At 54.9% G+C, this 12,527-nt stretch overlaps 1 protein-coding gene across 1 annotated transcript in view; it reads left to right on the top strand.

Annotated features, from left to right (window-relative positions):
- efna3b (ephrin-A3b) overlaps window positions 1-12,309 on the top strand; it is a 35,008-nt gene extending 22,699 nt beyond the window's left edge. Inside the window, exons 2-5 of the mRNA XM_088905052.1 lie at window positions 7,493-7,782; window positions 9,371-9,436; window positions 9,841-9,918; window positions 12,172-12,309. Coding sequence (XP_088761178.1) covers window positions 7,493-7,782; window positions 9,371-9,436; window positions 9,841-9,918; window positions 12,172-12,290 — 553 coding nt within the window. The 3' untranslated portion in view covers window positions 12,291-12,309. The remainder of the gene's footprint in view (window positions 1-7,492; window positions 7,783-9,370; window positions 9,437-9,840; window positions 9,919-12,171) is intronic.
- The last annotated feature ends 218 nt before the right edge of the window (window positions 12,310-12,527 follow it).

Genomic DNA, 12,527 nt, shown 5'->3' with positions numbered 1-12,527 from the left:
CTGGAGACACTGCCGTCCCTCTCCTCTCACACTCCCCCTGAATTCACACACTGACACACCCCTGACTGGACTGGAGACACTGCCGTCCCTCTCCTCTCACACTGCTCCTGAATTCACACACTGACACACCCCTGACTGGACTGGAGACACTGCCGTCCCTCTCCTCTCACACTGCCCCTGAATTCACACACTGACACACCCCTGACTGGACTGGAGACACTGCCGTCCCTCTCCTCTCACACTGCCCCTGAATTCACACACTGACACACCCCTGACTGGACTGGAGACACTGCCGTCCCTCTCCTCTCACACTGCCCCTGAATTCACACACTGACACACCCCTGACTGGACTGGAGACACTGCTGTCCCTCTCCTCTCACACTCCCCCTGAATTCACACACTGACACCCCCCTGACTGGACTGGAGACACTTCTGTCCCTCTCCTCTCACACTGCCCCCGAATTCACACACTGACACACCCCTGACTGGACTGGAGACACTGCTGTCCCTCTCTTCTCACACTCCCCCTGAATTCACACACTGACACACCCCTGACTGGACTGGAGACACTGCTGTCCCTCTCCTCTCACACTGCCCCTGAATTCACACACTGACACACCCCTGACTGGACTGGAGACACTGCCGTCCCTCTCCTCTCACACTGCTCCTGAATTCACACACTGACACACCCCTGACTGGACTGGAGACACTGCCGTCCCTCTCCTCTCACACTGCCCCTGAATTCACACACTGACACACCCCTGACTGGACTGGAGACACTGCCGTCCCTCTCCTCTCACACTGCCCCTGAATTCACACACTGACACACCCCTGACTGGACTGGAGACACTGCCGTCCCTCTCCTCTCACACTGCCCCTGAATTCACACACTGACACACCCCTGACTGGACTGGAGACACTGCTGTCCCTCTCCTCTCACACTCCCCCTGAATTCACACACTGACACCCCCCTGACTGGACTGGAGACACTTCTGTCCCTCTCCTCTCACACTGCCCCCGAATTCACACACTGACACACCCCTGACTGGACTGGAGACACTGCTGTCCCTCTCTTCTCACACTCCCCCTGAATTCACACACTGACACACCCCTGACTGGACTGGAGACACTGCTGTCCCTCTCCTCTCACACTGCCCCTGAATTCACACACTGACATACCCCTGACTGGACTGGAGACACTGCTGTCCCTCTCCTCTCACACTGCCCCTGAATTCACACACTGACACACCCCTGACTGGACTGGAGACACTGCTGTCCCTCTCCTCTCACACTGCCCCTGAATTCTCACACTGACACACCCCTGACTGGACTGGAGACACTGCTGTCCCTCTCCTCTCACACTGCCCCTGAATTCACACACTGACACACCCCTGACTGGACTGGAGACACTGCTGTCCCTCTCCTCTCACACTCCCCCTGAATTCACACACTGACACACCCCTGACTGGACTGGAGACACTGCTGTCCCTCTCCTCTCACACTCCCCTGAATTCACACACTGACACACCCCTGACTGGACTGGAGACACTGCTGTCCCTCTCCTCTCACACTGCCCCTGAATTCACACACTGACACACCCCTGACTGGACTGGAGACACTGCTGTCCCTCTCCTCTCACACTGCCCCTGAATTCACACACTGACACACCCCTGACTGGACTGGAGACACTGCTGTCCCTCTCCTCTCACACTGCCCCTGAATTCACACACTGACACACCCCTGACTGGACTGGAGACACTGCTGTCCCTCTCCTCTCACACTCCCCCTGAATTCACACACTGACACACCCCTGACTGGACTGGAGACACTGCCGTCCCTCTCCTCTCACACTGCCCCTGAATTCACACACTGACACACCCCTGACTGGACTGGAGACACTGCCGTCCCTCTCCTCTCACACTGCCCCTGAATTCACACACTGACACACCCCTGACTGGACTGGAGACACTGCTGTCCCTCTCCTCTCACACTCCCCCTGAATTCACACACTGACACACCCCTGACTGGACTGGAGACACTGCTGTCCCTCTCCTCTCACACTGCCCCTGAATTCACACACTGACATACCCCTGACTGGACTGGAGACACTGCTGTCCCCCTCCTCTCACACTGCCCCTGAATTCACACACTGACACCCCCCTGACTGGACTGGAGACACTGCTGTCCCTCTCCTCTCACACTCCCCCTGAATTCACACACTGACACACCCCTGACTGGACTGGAGACACTGCTGTCCCTCTCCTCTCACACTGCCCCTGAATTCACACACTGACACCCCCCTGACTGGACTGGAGACACTGCCGTCCCTCTCCTCTCACACTGCCCCTGAATTCACACACTGACACACCCCTGACTGGACTGGAGACACTGCCGTCCCTCTCCTCTCACACTGCCCCTGAATTCACACACTGACACACCCCTGACTGGACTGGAGACACTGCTGTCCCTCTCCTCTCACACTCCCCCTGAATTCACACACTGACACCCCCCTGACTGGACTGGAGACACTGCTGTCCCTCTCCTCTCACACTCCCCCTGAATTCACACACTGACACACCCCTGACTGGACTGGAGACACTGCCGTCCCTCTCCTCTCACACTGCCCCTGAATTCTCACACTGACACACCCCTGACTGGACTGGAGACACTGCTGTCCCTCTCCTCTCACACTGCCCCTGAATTCACACACTGACACCCCCCTGACTGGACTGGAGACACTGCTGTCCCTCTCCTCTCACACTGCCCCTGAATTCACACACTGACACACCCCTGACTGGACTGGAGACACTGCTGTCCCTCTCCTCTCACACTGCCCCTGAATTCACACACTGACACACCCCTGACTGGACTGGAGACACTGCTGTCCCTCTCCTCTCACAAGTAGAGCTATTTTGATCTGCTCAGTCAGAAAGTATATGCTAATACCAGTTTAAACACAGCTCGAACATCAGTCAGTCCCACAGATGTGACTTTTAAAATAAGTGAGTTTTAAATGAACAGAACTCATCTTCGCAGGGAAGTGGCTGTGTAATTTCGTGGTATGAAAGCTCTTGTCAGCACCTCTGATGTTTGTGAATTACTCTTGCTAGCTCTTGTGTAACACGGATCTTCTCTGGTTTTAAATGGCGCTGTGTGGCACTCGAGTTTCTGTGCTTATTTGAATACGCCTGCAAATGCACGGAGATGAGTCCTGGGAATCGTGCTAATCCGATTCCGTCTGACCTTGATCCCTGATTACAAGCGAGTGCCGTGTAAAATCCGATTCCTTCCCGCCTGGATGAATAAGAGGCAGCAGCTGCACTGGCCCGAATACCTGCCTGGAATGTGCTCCCTACTGGAAGAGTCCCGAACCCCAGTATCCGAGCCTGAACCCAAGTATCCGAGCCTCCTGCTGGAAGAGCCCCGAACCCCAGTATCTGAGCATCCCGTTGGGAGAGCCCCAAACCCCAATAACTGAGCCTCCTGCTGGTAGAGACCTGAATCCCAGTATCTGAGCCTGAACCCCAGTATCTGAGCCTCCTGCAGGGAGTCTGCGCCGGGTCACACTGTTACCCTACAGCCCAGAGATCACTGGTCCAGTCTGGGTCACACTGTAACCCTACAGTCCAGAGATCGCTGGTCCAGTCTGGGTCACACTGTAACCCTACAGTCCAGAGATCACTGGTCCAGTCTGGGTCACACTGTAACCCTACAGTCCAGAGGCCACTGGTCCAGTCTGGGTCACACTGTAACCCTACAGCCCAGAGATCACCGGTCCAGTCTGGGTCACACTGTAACCCTACAGTCCAGAGATCACCGGTCCAGTCTGGGTCACACTGTAACCCTACAGTCCAGAGATCGCCGGTCCAGTCTGGGTCACACTGTAACCCTACAGTCCAGAGATCGCCGGTCCAGTCTGGGTCACACTGTAACCCTACAGTCCAGAGATCGCCGGTCCAGTCTGGGTCACACTGTAACCCTACAGCCCAGAGATCGCCGGTCCAGTCTGGGTCACACTGTTACCCTACAGCCCAGAGATCGCCGGTCCAGTCTGGGTCACACTGTAACCCTACAGCCCAGAGATCGCCGGTCCAGTCTGGGTCACACTGTAACCCTACAGCCCAGAGATCGCCGGTCCAGTCTGGGTCACACTGTTACCCTACAGTCCAGAGATCGCCGGTCCAGTCTGGGTCACACTGTAACCCTACAGCCCAGAGATCGCCGGTCCAGTCTGGGTCACACTGTAACCCTACAGCCCAGAGATCGCCGGTCCAGTCTGGGTCACACTGTAACCCTACAGTCCAGAGATCACCGGTCCAGTCTGGGTCACACTGTTACCCTACAGCCCAGAGATCACCGGTCCAGTCTGGGTCACACTGTAACCCTACAGTCCAGAGATCACTGGTCCAGTCTGGGTCACACTGTAACCCTACAGCCCAGAGATCACTGGTCCAGTCTGGGTCACACTGTTACCCTACAGTCCAGAGATCACTGGTCCAGTCTGGGTCACACTGTAACCCTACAGTCCAGAGATCACTGGTCCAGTCTGGGTCACACTGTAACCCTACAGCCCAGAGATCACTGGTCCAGTCTGGGTCACACTGTAACCCTACAGTCCAGAGATCACTGGTCCAGTCTGGGTCACACTGTAACCCTACAGCCCAGAGATCACTGGTCCAGTCTGGGTCACACTGTTACCCTACAGTCCAGAGATCACTGGTCCAGTCTGGGTCACACTGTAACCCTACAGTCCAGAGATCACTGGTCCAGTCTGGGTCACACTGTAACCCTACAGCCCAGAGATCACTGGTCCAGTCTGGGTCACACTGTTACCCTACAGCCCAGAGATCGTTGGTGCAGTCTGGTTCACACTGTAACCCTACAGTCCAGAGATCGTTGGTGCAGTCTGGTTCACACTGTAACCCTACAGTCCAGAGATTGCTGGTCCAGTCTGGGTCACACTGTAACCCTACAGTCCAGAGATTGCTGGTCCAGTCTGGGTCACACTGTAACCCTACAGTCCAGAGATCACTGGTCCAGTCTGGGTCACACTGTAACCCTACAGTCCAAGGATCACTGGTCCAGTCTGGGCTGGGTCACACTGTAACCCTACAGCCCAGAGATCACTGGTCCAGTCTGGGTCACACTGTAACCCTACAATCCAGAGATCACTGGTCCAGTCTGGGCCGGGTCACAGAGGAAGAGGAGCTGTTATCCTGACAGTGTGGGTGTCAGAGGAGGAGAACAGCGCCCCCTGTGTCTGTCCAGGGCTCCTGCAGTGTGTGTGTGCAGTCAGTGAGAGCTGCACCAGTCCTCCCTTTGGTGCTTAATCTCTGAAGTGGATCAGACTGCTGTGCACTGGGGTCTGACTGACAGCACTGTAAGACCTGGAGTGGATCAGACTGCTGTGCACTGGGAGTCTGACTGACAGCACTGTAAGACCTGGAGTGGATCAGACTGCTGTGCACTGGGAGTATGACTGACAGCACTGTAAGACCTGGAGTGGATCAGACTGCTGTGCACTGGGGTCTGACTGACAGCACTGTCACACCTGGGGCGGATCAGAGGGCTGAGCCTGTTTCCTGGTTGGAGGTGTACATTTTAACAAAAGGGATTCTCAGCAGGAAGAAGAGTGAGGGAGTTAACGAGAGAGAGAGCAGTGCTGTAGCTGCAGCCTCTGTGTTCATTTAATAATTGAATAAATACAGTCTCCAGAGACATGGCCTAGAATTGAGAGACTGCCAGAGAGAGAGAGAGATGAAGTGAGAGAGGAGGGAGAGAAGTGAAGAGCGCGTCAGAGAAAGAAAGAGCAGTAGAGAGGGGGGGAGGAATAAAGAACGAGGGGGGGGTCGGGGAAATGAGACGGAGAGGGGGATGGGGAGAGACGGGGAATGAAGGAGAGAAGGACAAGGAGAGAGGATGAAAAGACTGTAGCTGTGCAGAGGCAGAGCGAGGCGAGAGGCAGGAGAGAAGCGATGGGATATGAATAATACAGGAGACGGTGTTGAGCTAAAGAGATGCCAGACACCCATTAGAGATCATTGTACTACACAGACATCACTGAGCTGAACATCTGCTCACACACCTGACTGTGCTGGAGACACTGCTGCCCCTCTCCTCTCACACTCCCCTGAATTCACACACTGACACACCCCTGACTGGACTGGAGACACTGCTGTCCCTCTCTTCACACACTGACACACCCCTGACTGGACTGGAGACACTGCTGTCCCTCTCCTCTCACACTGCCCCTGAATTCACACACTGACACACCCCTGACTGGACTGGAGACACTGCTGTCCCTCTCCTCTCACACTGCCCCTGAATTCACACATTGACACACCCCTGACTGGACTGGAGACACTGCTGTCCCTCTCCTCTCACACTGCCCCTGAATTCACACACTGACACCCCCCTGACTGGACTGGAGACACTGCTGTCCCTCTCCTCTCACACTGCCCCTGAATTCACACACTGACACACCCCTGACTGGACTGGAGACACTGCTGTCCCTCTCCTCTCACACTGCCCCTGAATTCACACACTGACACACCCCTGACTGGACTGGAGACACTGCTGTCCTCTCCTCTCACACTGCCCCTGAGTTCACACACTGACACCCCCCTGAATGGACTGGAGACACTGCTGTCCCTCTCCTCTCACACTGCCCCTGAATTCACACACTGACACACCCCTGACTGGACTGGAGACACTGCTGTCCCTCTCCTCTCACACTGCCCCTGAATTCACACACTGACACACCCCTGACTGGACTGGAGACACTGCTGTCCCTCTCCTCTCACACTGCCCCTGAATTCACACACTGACACACCCCTGACTGGACTGGAGACACTGCTGTCCCTCTCCTCTCACACTGCCCCTGAATTCACACACTGACACACCCCTGACTGGACTGGAGACACTGCTGTCCCTCTCCTCTCACACTGCCCCTGAATTCACACACTGACACACCCCTGACTGGACTGGAGACACTGCTGTCCCTCTCCTCTCACACTGCCCCTGAATTCACACACTGACACACCCCTGACTGGACTGGAGACACTGCTGTCCCTCTCCTCTCACACTGCCCCTGAATTCACACACTGACACACCCCTGACTGGACTGGAGACACTGCTGTCCCTCTCCTCTCACACTGCCCCTGAATTCACACACTGACACACCCCTGACTGGACTGGAGACACTGCTGTCCCTCTCCTCTCACACTGCCCCTGAATTCACACACTGACACACCCCTGACTGGACTGGAGACACTGCTAGAGACACTGCTGTCCCTCTCCTCTCACTCTGCTGTAAACAGACTAATAGAGATCTAGTAAAAGTAAGTGGGACATTTCCCCTCTCACTAAAGCAGATTGCTTTGACAGCACTGCCACCTGCTGGCCATTGTGGGACACTGCGGTTGCCCTGCTGCTGCGCGGCGTGGAGCTCTTCCGCAGCAGGACTAACCGGCACCCCCCCGTCTCTCCCCAGCCTGCGGCGGGAGGGCTACACCGTGCAGGTGAACGTGAACGACTACCTGGACATCTACTGCCCGCACTATAACGGCTCGTCCCCGGAGCGGCACGCCGAGCAGTACGTGCTGTACATGGTGAGCCGGGAGGGCTACCGCACCTGCGACCCTGCGCTGGGCTTCAAGCGCTGGGAGTGCAACCGGCCCCACGCGCCCCACGCGCCCATCAAGTTCTCCGAGAAGTTCCAGCGCTACAGCGCCTTCTCGCTGGGGTACGAGTTCCACGTGGGACACGAGTACTACTACATCTGTGAGTATAGCACTGCTGCACCCCTTTTCCTGTGGGTATAACACACTGCTTCACCCCTACACCTGCGAGTATAACGCACTGATATACTCCTACACCTGTGAGTATAACGCACTGATATACTCCTACACCTGTGAGTATAACACACCGCTACACTCCTACACCTGTGAGTATAACACACTGATATACTCCTACACCTGTGAGTATAACACACCGCTACACTCCTACACCTGTGAGTATAACACACTGATATACTCCTACACCTGTGAGTATAACACACTGCTACACTCCTACACCTGTGAGTATAACACACTGATATACTCCTACACCTGTGAGTATAACACACTGATATACTCCTACACCTGTGAGTATAACACGCTGATATACTCCTACACCTGTGAGTATAACACACCGCTACACTCCTACACCTGTGAGTATAACACGCTGATATACTCCTACACCTGTGAGTATAACACACCGCTACACTCCTACACCTGTGAGTATAACACACTGATATACTCCTACACCTGTGAGTATAACACACCGCTACACTCCTACACCTGTGAGTATAACACGCTGATATACTCCTACACCTGTGAGTATAACACACTGATATACTCCTACACCTGTGAGTATAACACGCTGATATACTCCTACACCTGTGAGTATAACACACCGCTACACTCCTACACCTGTGAGTATAACACACTGATATACTCCTACACCTGTGAGTATAACACACCGCTACACTCCTACACCTGTGAGTGTAACACACTGATATACTCCTACACCTGTGAGTATAACACACCGCTACACTCCTACACTTGTGAGTGTAACACACTGATATACTCCTACACCTGTGAGTATAACACACCGCTACACTCCTACACCTGTGAGTATAACACACTGATACACTCCTACACCTGTGAGTATAACACACCGCTACACTCCTACACTTGTGAGTGTAACACACTGATATACTCCTACACCTGTGAGTATAACACACCGCTACACTCCTACACCTGTGAGTATAACACACTGATACACTCCTACACCTGTAAGTATAACACACTGCTACACTCCTACACCTGTGAGTATAACACACCGCTACACTCCTACACCTGTGAGTATAACACACTGATATACTCCTACACTTGTGAGTATAACACACTGATATACTCCTACACCTGTGAGTATATCACACTGCTACACTCCTACACCTGTGAGTATAACACACTGATATACTCCTACACCTCACCTGCAATTACTCCCCTGAACCCTTAATCAGTTCACCTGAACACTCTCACTGAACACGCTGGAGGTGCCTTAAACCCCAGGTCTCCCACCTTCTGAAAAGGAGAATCGCCTGTATCAGTGCCTGTGAAGCAGCTCGTTAGGTTAATTAAGGGCTCAATTAAGGGAGGAGCTGGGAAGAGAAGCAGCAGGTGTGGGGTTCCCTGGCACCAGCTATTTCTGCAGCACGTGTGTGCGTGTGATGTCAGCAGCACATCTGGCAGTGGAGTTGTCTGGGTGTGGACATGCAGTTGGCGTGTAATTGGCGTGAGCAGTGATGTGTTGTGTGTCGTTCTAGCGACGCCCACGCACCACCATGGCCGCACCTGCCTGAGGATGAAGGTGTACGTCTGCTGCTCCACCAGTGAGTCTGTCTCTGGCCCCTCCTGGCCTCTCCCTCTGTCCCTCTCTCACTCTCCCCTCCTCTCTCTCTCTGTCCCTCTCTCACTCTCCCCTCCTCTCTCACTCTGTCCCTCTCTCTGTCCCTCTCTCACTCTCCCCTCCTCTCTCACTCTGTCCCTCTCTCACTCTCCCCTCTGTCCCTCTCTCACTCTCCCCTTCTGGCCTCTCCCTCTGTCCCTCTCTCACTCCCCTCTGTCCCTCTCTCACTCTCCCCTCCTCTCTCCCTCTGTCCCTCTCTCACTCTCTCCCCTCCTCTCTCACTCTCTCCCTCTGTCACTTGAACACCCTCACCCTCTTGCTCACTCTGTGCACTGTCCCTCTGTCACTGTCCCCTCCTCTCTCACTCTGTGCACTGTCCCTCTGCAGCCTCTCAGCTGGATGAGAAGCCTCCCCCAACGCAGCTGGACTTCACCTTGAGACCCGACCTGGAGATCGAGGACCTCGGTGAGACTGCGCTGGCACTCTCAGCCCCTCTTCCTCTGTGTGCGCTGTCTGTTCTCCGAGAGTGAGAGAGAAGGGTGTTCAGGGGGCAGTGGAGTGTAGGAGAGTGAACAGAGCTGTCTGTGCTCTGAGAGTGAGAGGGAAGGGTGTTCAGGGGGCAGTGGAGTGTAGGAGAGTGAACAGAGCTGTCTGTGCTCTGAGAGTGAGAGGGAAGGGTGTTCAGGGGGCAGTGGAGTGTAGGAGAGTGAACAGAGCTGTCTGTGCTCTGAGAGTGAGAGAGAAGGGTGTTCAGGGGGCAGTGGAGTGTAGGAGAGTGAACAGAGCTGTCTGTGCTCTGAGAGTGAGAGGGAAGGGTGTTCAGGGGGCAGTGGAGTGTAGGAGAGTGAACAGAGCTGTCTGTGCTCTGAGAGTGAGAGAGAAGGGTGTTCAGGGGGCAGTGGAGTGTAGGAGAGTGAACAGAGCTGTCTGTGCTCTGAGAGTGAGAGGGAAGGGTGTTCAGGGGGCAGTGGAGTGTAGGAGAGTGAACAGAGCTGTCTGTGCTCTGAGAGTGAGAGAGAAGGGTGTTCAGGGGGCAGTGGAGTGTAGGAGAGTGAACAGAGCTGTCTGTGCTCTGAGAGTGAGAGGGAAGGGTGTTCAGGGGGCAGTGGAGTGTAGGAGAGTGAACAGAGCTGTCTGTGCTCTGAGAGTGAGAGAGAAGGGTGTTCAGGGGGCAGTGGAGTGTAGGAGAGTGAACAGAGCTGTCTGTGCTCTGAGAGTGAGAGGGAAGGGTGTTCAGGGGGCAGTGGAGTGTAGGAGAGTGAACAGAGCTGTCTGTGCTCTGAGAGTGAGAGAGAAGGGTGTTCAGGGGGCAGTGGAGTGTAGGAGAGTGAACAGAGCTGTCTGTGCTCTGAGAGTGGGTGGGAAGGGTGTTCAGGGGGCAGTGGAGTGTAGGCGAGTGAACAGAGCTGTCTGTGCTCTGAGAGTGAGAGAGAAGGGTGTTCAGGGGGCAGTGGAGTGTAGGAGAGTGAACAGAGCTGTCTGTGCTCTGAGAGTGAGAGGGAAGGGTGTTCAGGGGGCAGTGGAGTGTAGGACAGTGCTCAGGTGCCCGTACAGGAAGTCAGCAGCACTATGTGAAGAATGTTTTCCTGTGAGTCCGGAGGAACTGCTCTGCTGATAAGACAGCAGCATTCCTTCTCCCTGAGGTGTTCCTGTAACATCAGTCACTTCTGGTATTTACCTCCCTGTGCATTCCTGTCATTCTGTGCTCCCATGAGATTGTACTCATGCCACTGGGAGAGAGTGCTGCCTCCCCCTGCAGTTTTCACTGCCTGAGCTACTCCAGTCTGGGCCGGGTCACACTGTAGCCCTACAGTCCAGAGATCACTGGTCCAGTCTGGGTCACACTGTAACCCTACAGTCCAGAGATCACTGGTCCAGTCTGGGTCACACTGTAACCCTACAGTCCAGAGATCGCTGGTCCAGTCTGGGTCACACTGTAACCCTACAGTCCAGAGATCACTGGTTCAGTCTGGGCCGGGTCACACTGTAGCCCTACAGTCCAGAGATCACTGGTCCAGTCTGGGCCGGGTCACACTGTAGCCCTACAGTCCAGAGATCACTGGTCCAGTCTGGGTCACACTGTAACCCTACAGTCCAGAGATCGCTGGTCCAGTCTGGGTCACACTGTAACCCTACAGTCCAGAGATCACTGGTCCAGTCTGGGTCACACTGTAACCCTACAGTCCAGAGATCGCTGGTCCAGTCTGGGTCACACTGTAACCCTACAGTCCAGAGATCACTGGTCCAGTCTGGGTCACACTGTAACCCTACAGTACAGAGATCACTGGTTCAGTCTGGGCCGGGTCACACTGTAGCCCTACAGTCCAGAGATCACTGGTCCAGTCTGGGCCGGGTCACACTGTAGCCCTACAGTCCAGAGATCACTGGTCCAGTCTGGGCCGGGTCACACTGTAGCCCTACAGTCCAGAGATCACTGGTCCAGTCTGGGTCACACTGTAACCCTACAGTCCAGAGATCGCTGGTCCAGTCTGGGTCACACTGTAACCCTACAGTCCAGAGATCCCTGGTCCGGTCTGGACCGGGTCACACTGTAACCCTGAGCCAGGGAACGAGACTTATGTCCATAGGCGATTGGAACCTTCCTAAACTCATAAACTGTACTGCATGGAAATTCCCAGTTATAAATAGGAAACAAAATTAAAATTCCAAGCTCTGCCGATGCATTATACACTGAATTCGCCTTTCCCTCTCTCCCAGACCAGTTTCATCCCGAGATTCCCAAACTGGAGAAGAGCGTCTCTGGGAACAGCCCTACACGGGAGTACCTCTGCATCACCGTGGCAACACTCTTCCTCTTCTCCCTTTCTGTCTCCTAGCAACACAGGGCGAAGGCACGCCCCCCCTCCCATTGCCCCGCCTCCCCCTCTGGCTGTCATGAGCTCGAACCTGCGCTCGCCACGCCCAGGGCAGCCACACAGCGCGGACGTGCAGAGCTGAGCATGGACAGTGGACACACTCGCTTGCACTGATGCACTAACACTTGGACACACTCCAGCACTGACACACGCACACGCGCTTGCACTGATGCACTAACACTCGCACTTACACTCACA

The sequence above is a fragment of the Atractosteus spatula genome, chromosome 25 (assembly GCF_055471065.1).
Source record: "Atractosteus spatula isolate fAtrSpa1 chromosome 25, fAtrSpa1.hap1, whole genome shotgun sequence".
Classification (NCBI taxonomy): Eukaryota; Metazoa; Chordata; class Actinopteri; order Semionotiformes; family Lepisosteidae; genus Atractosteus; species Atractosteus spatula.
The sequence above is the reverse complement of the archived record's forward strand: the minus strand, read 5'-3'. Positions and strand labels throughout refer to the sequence as shown.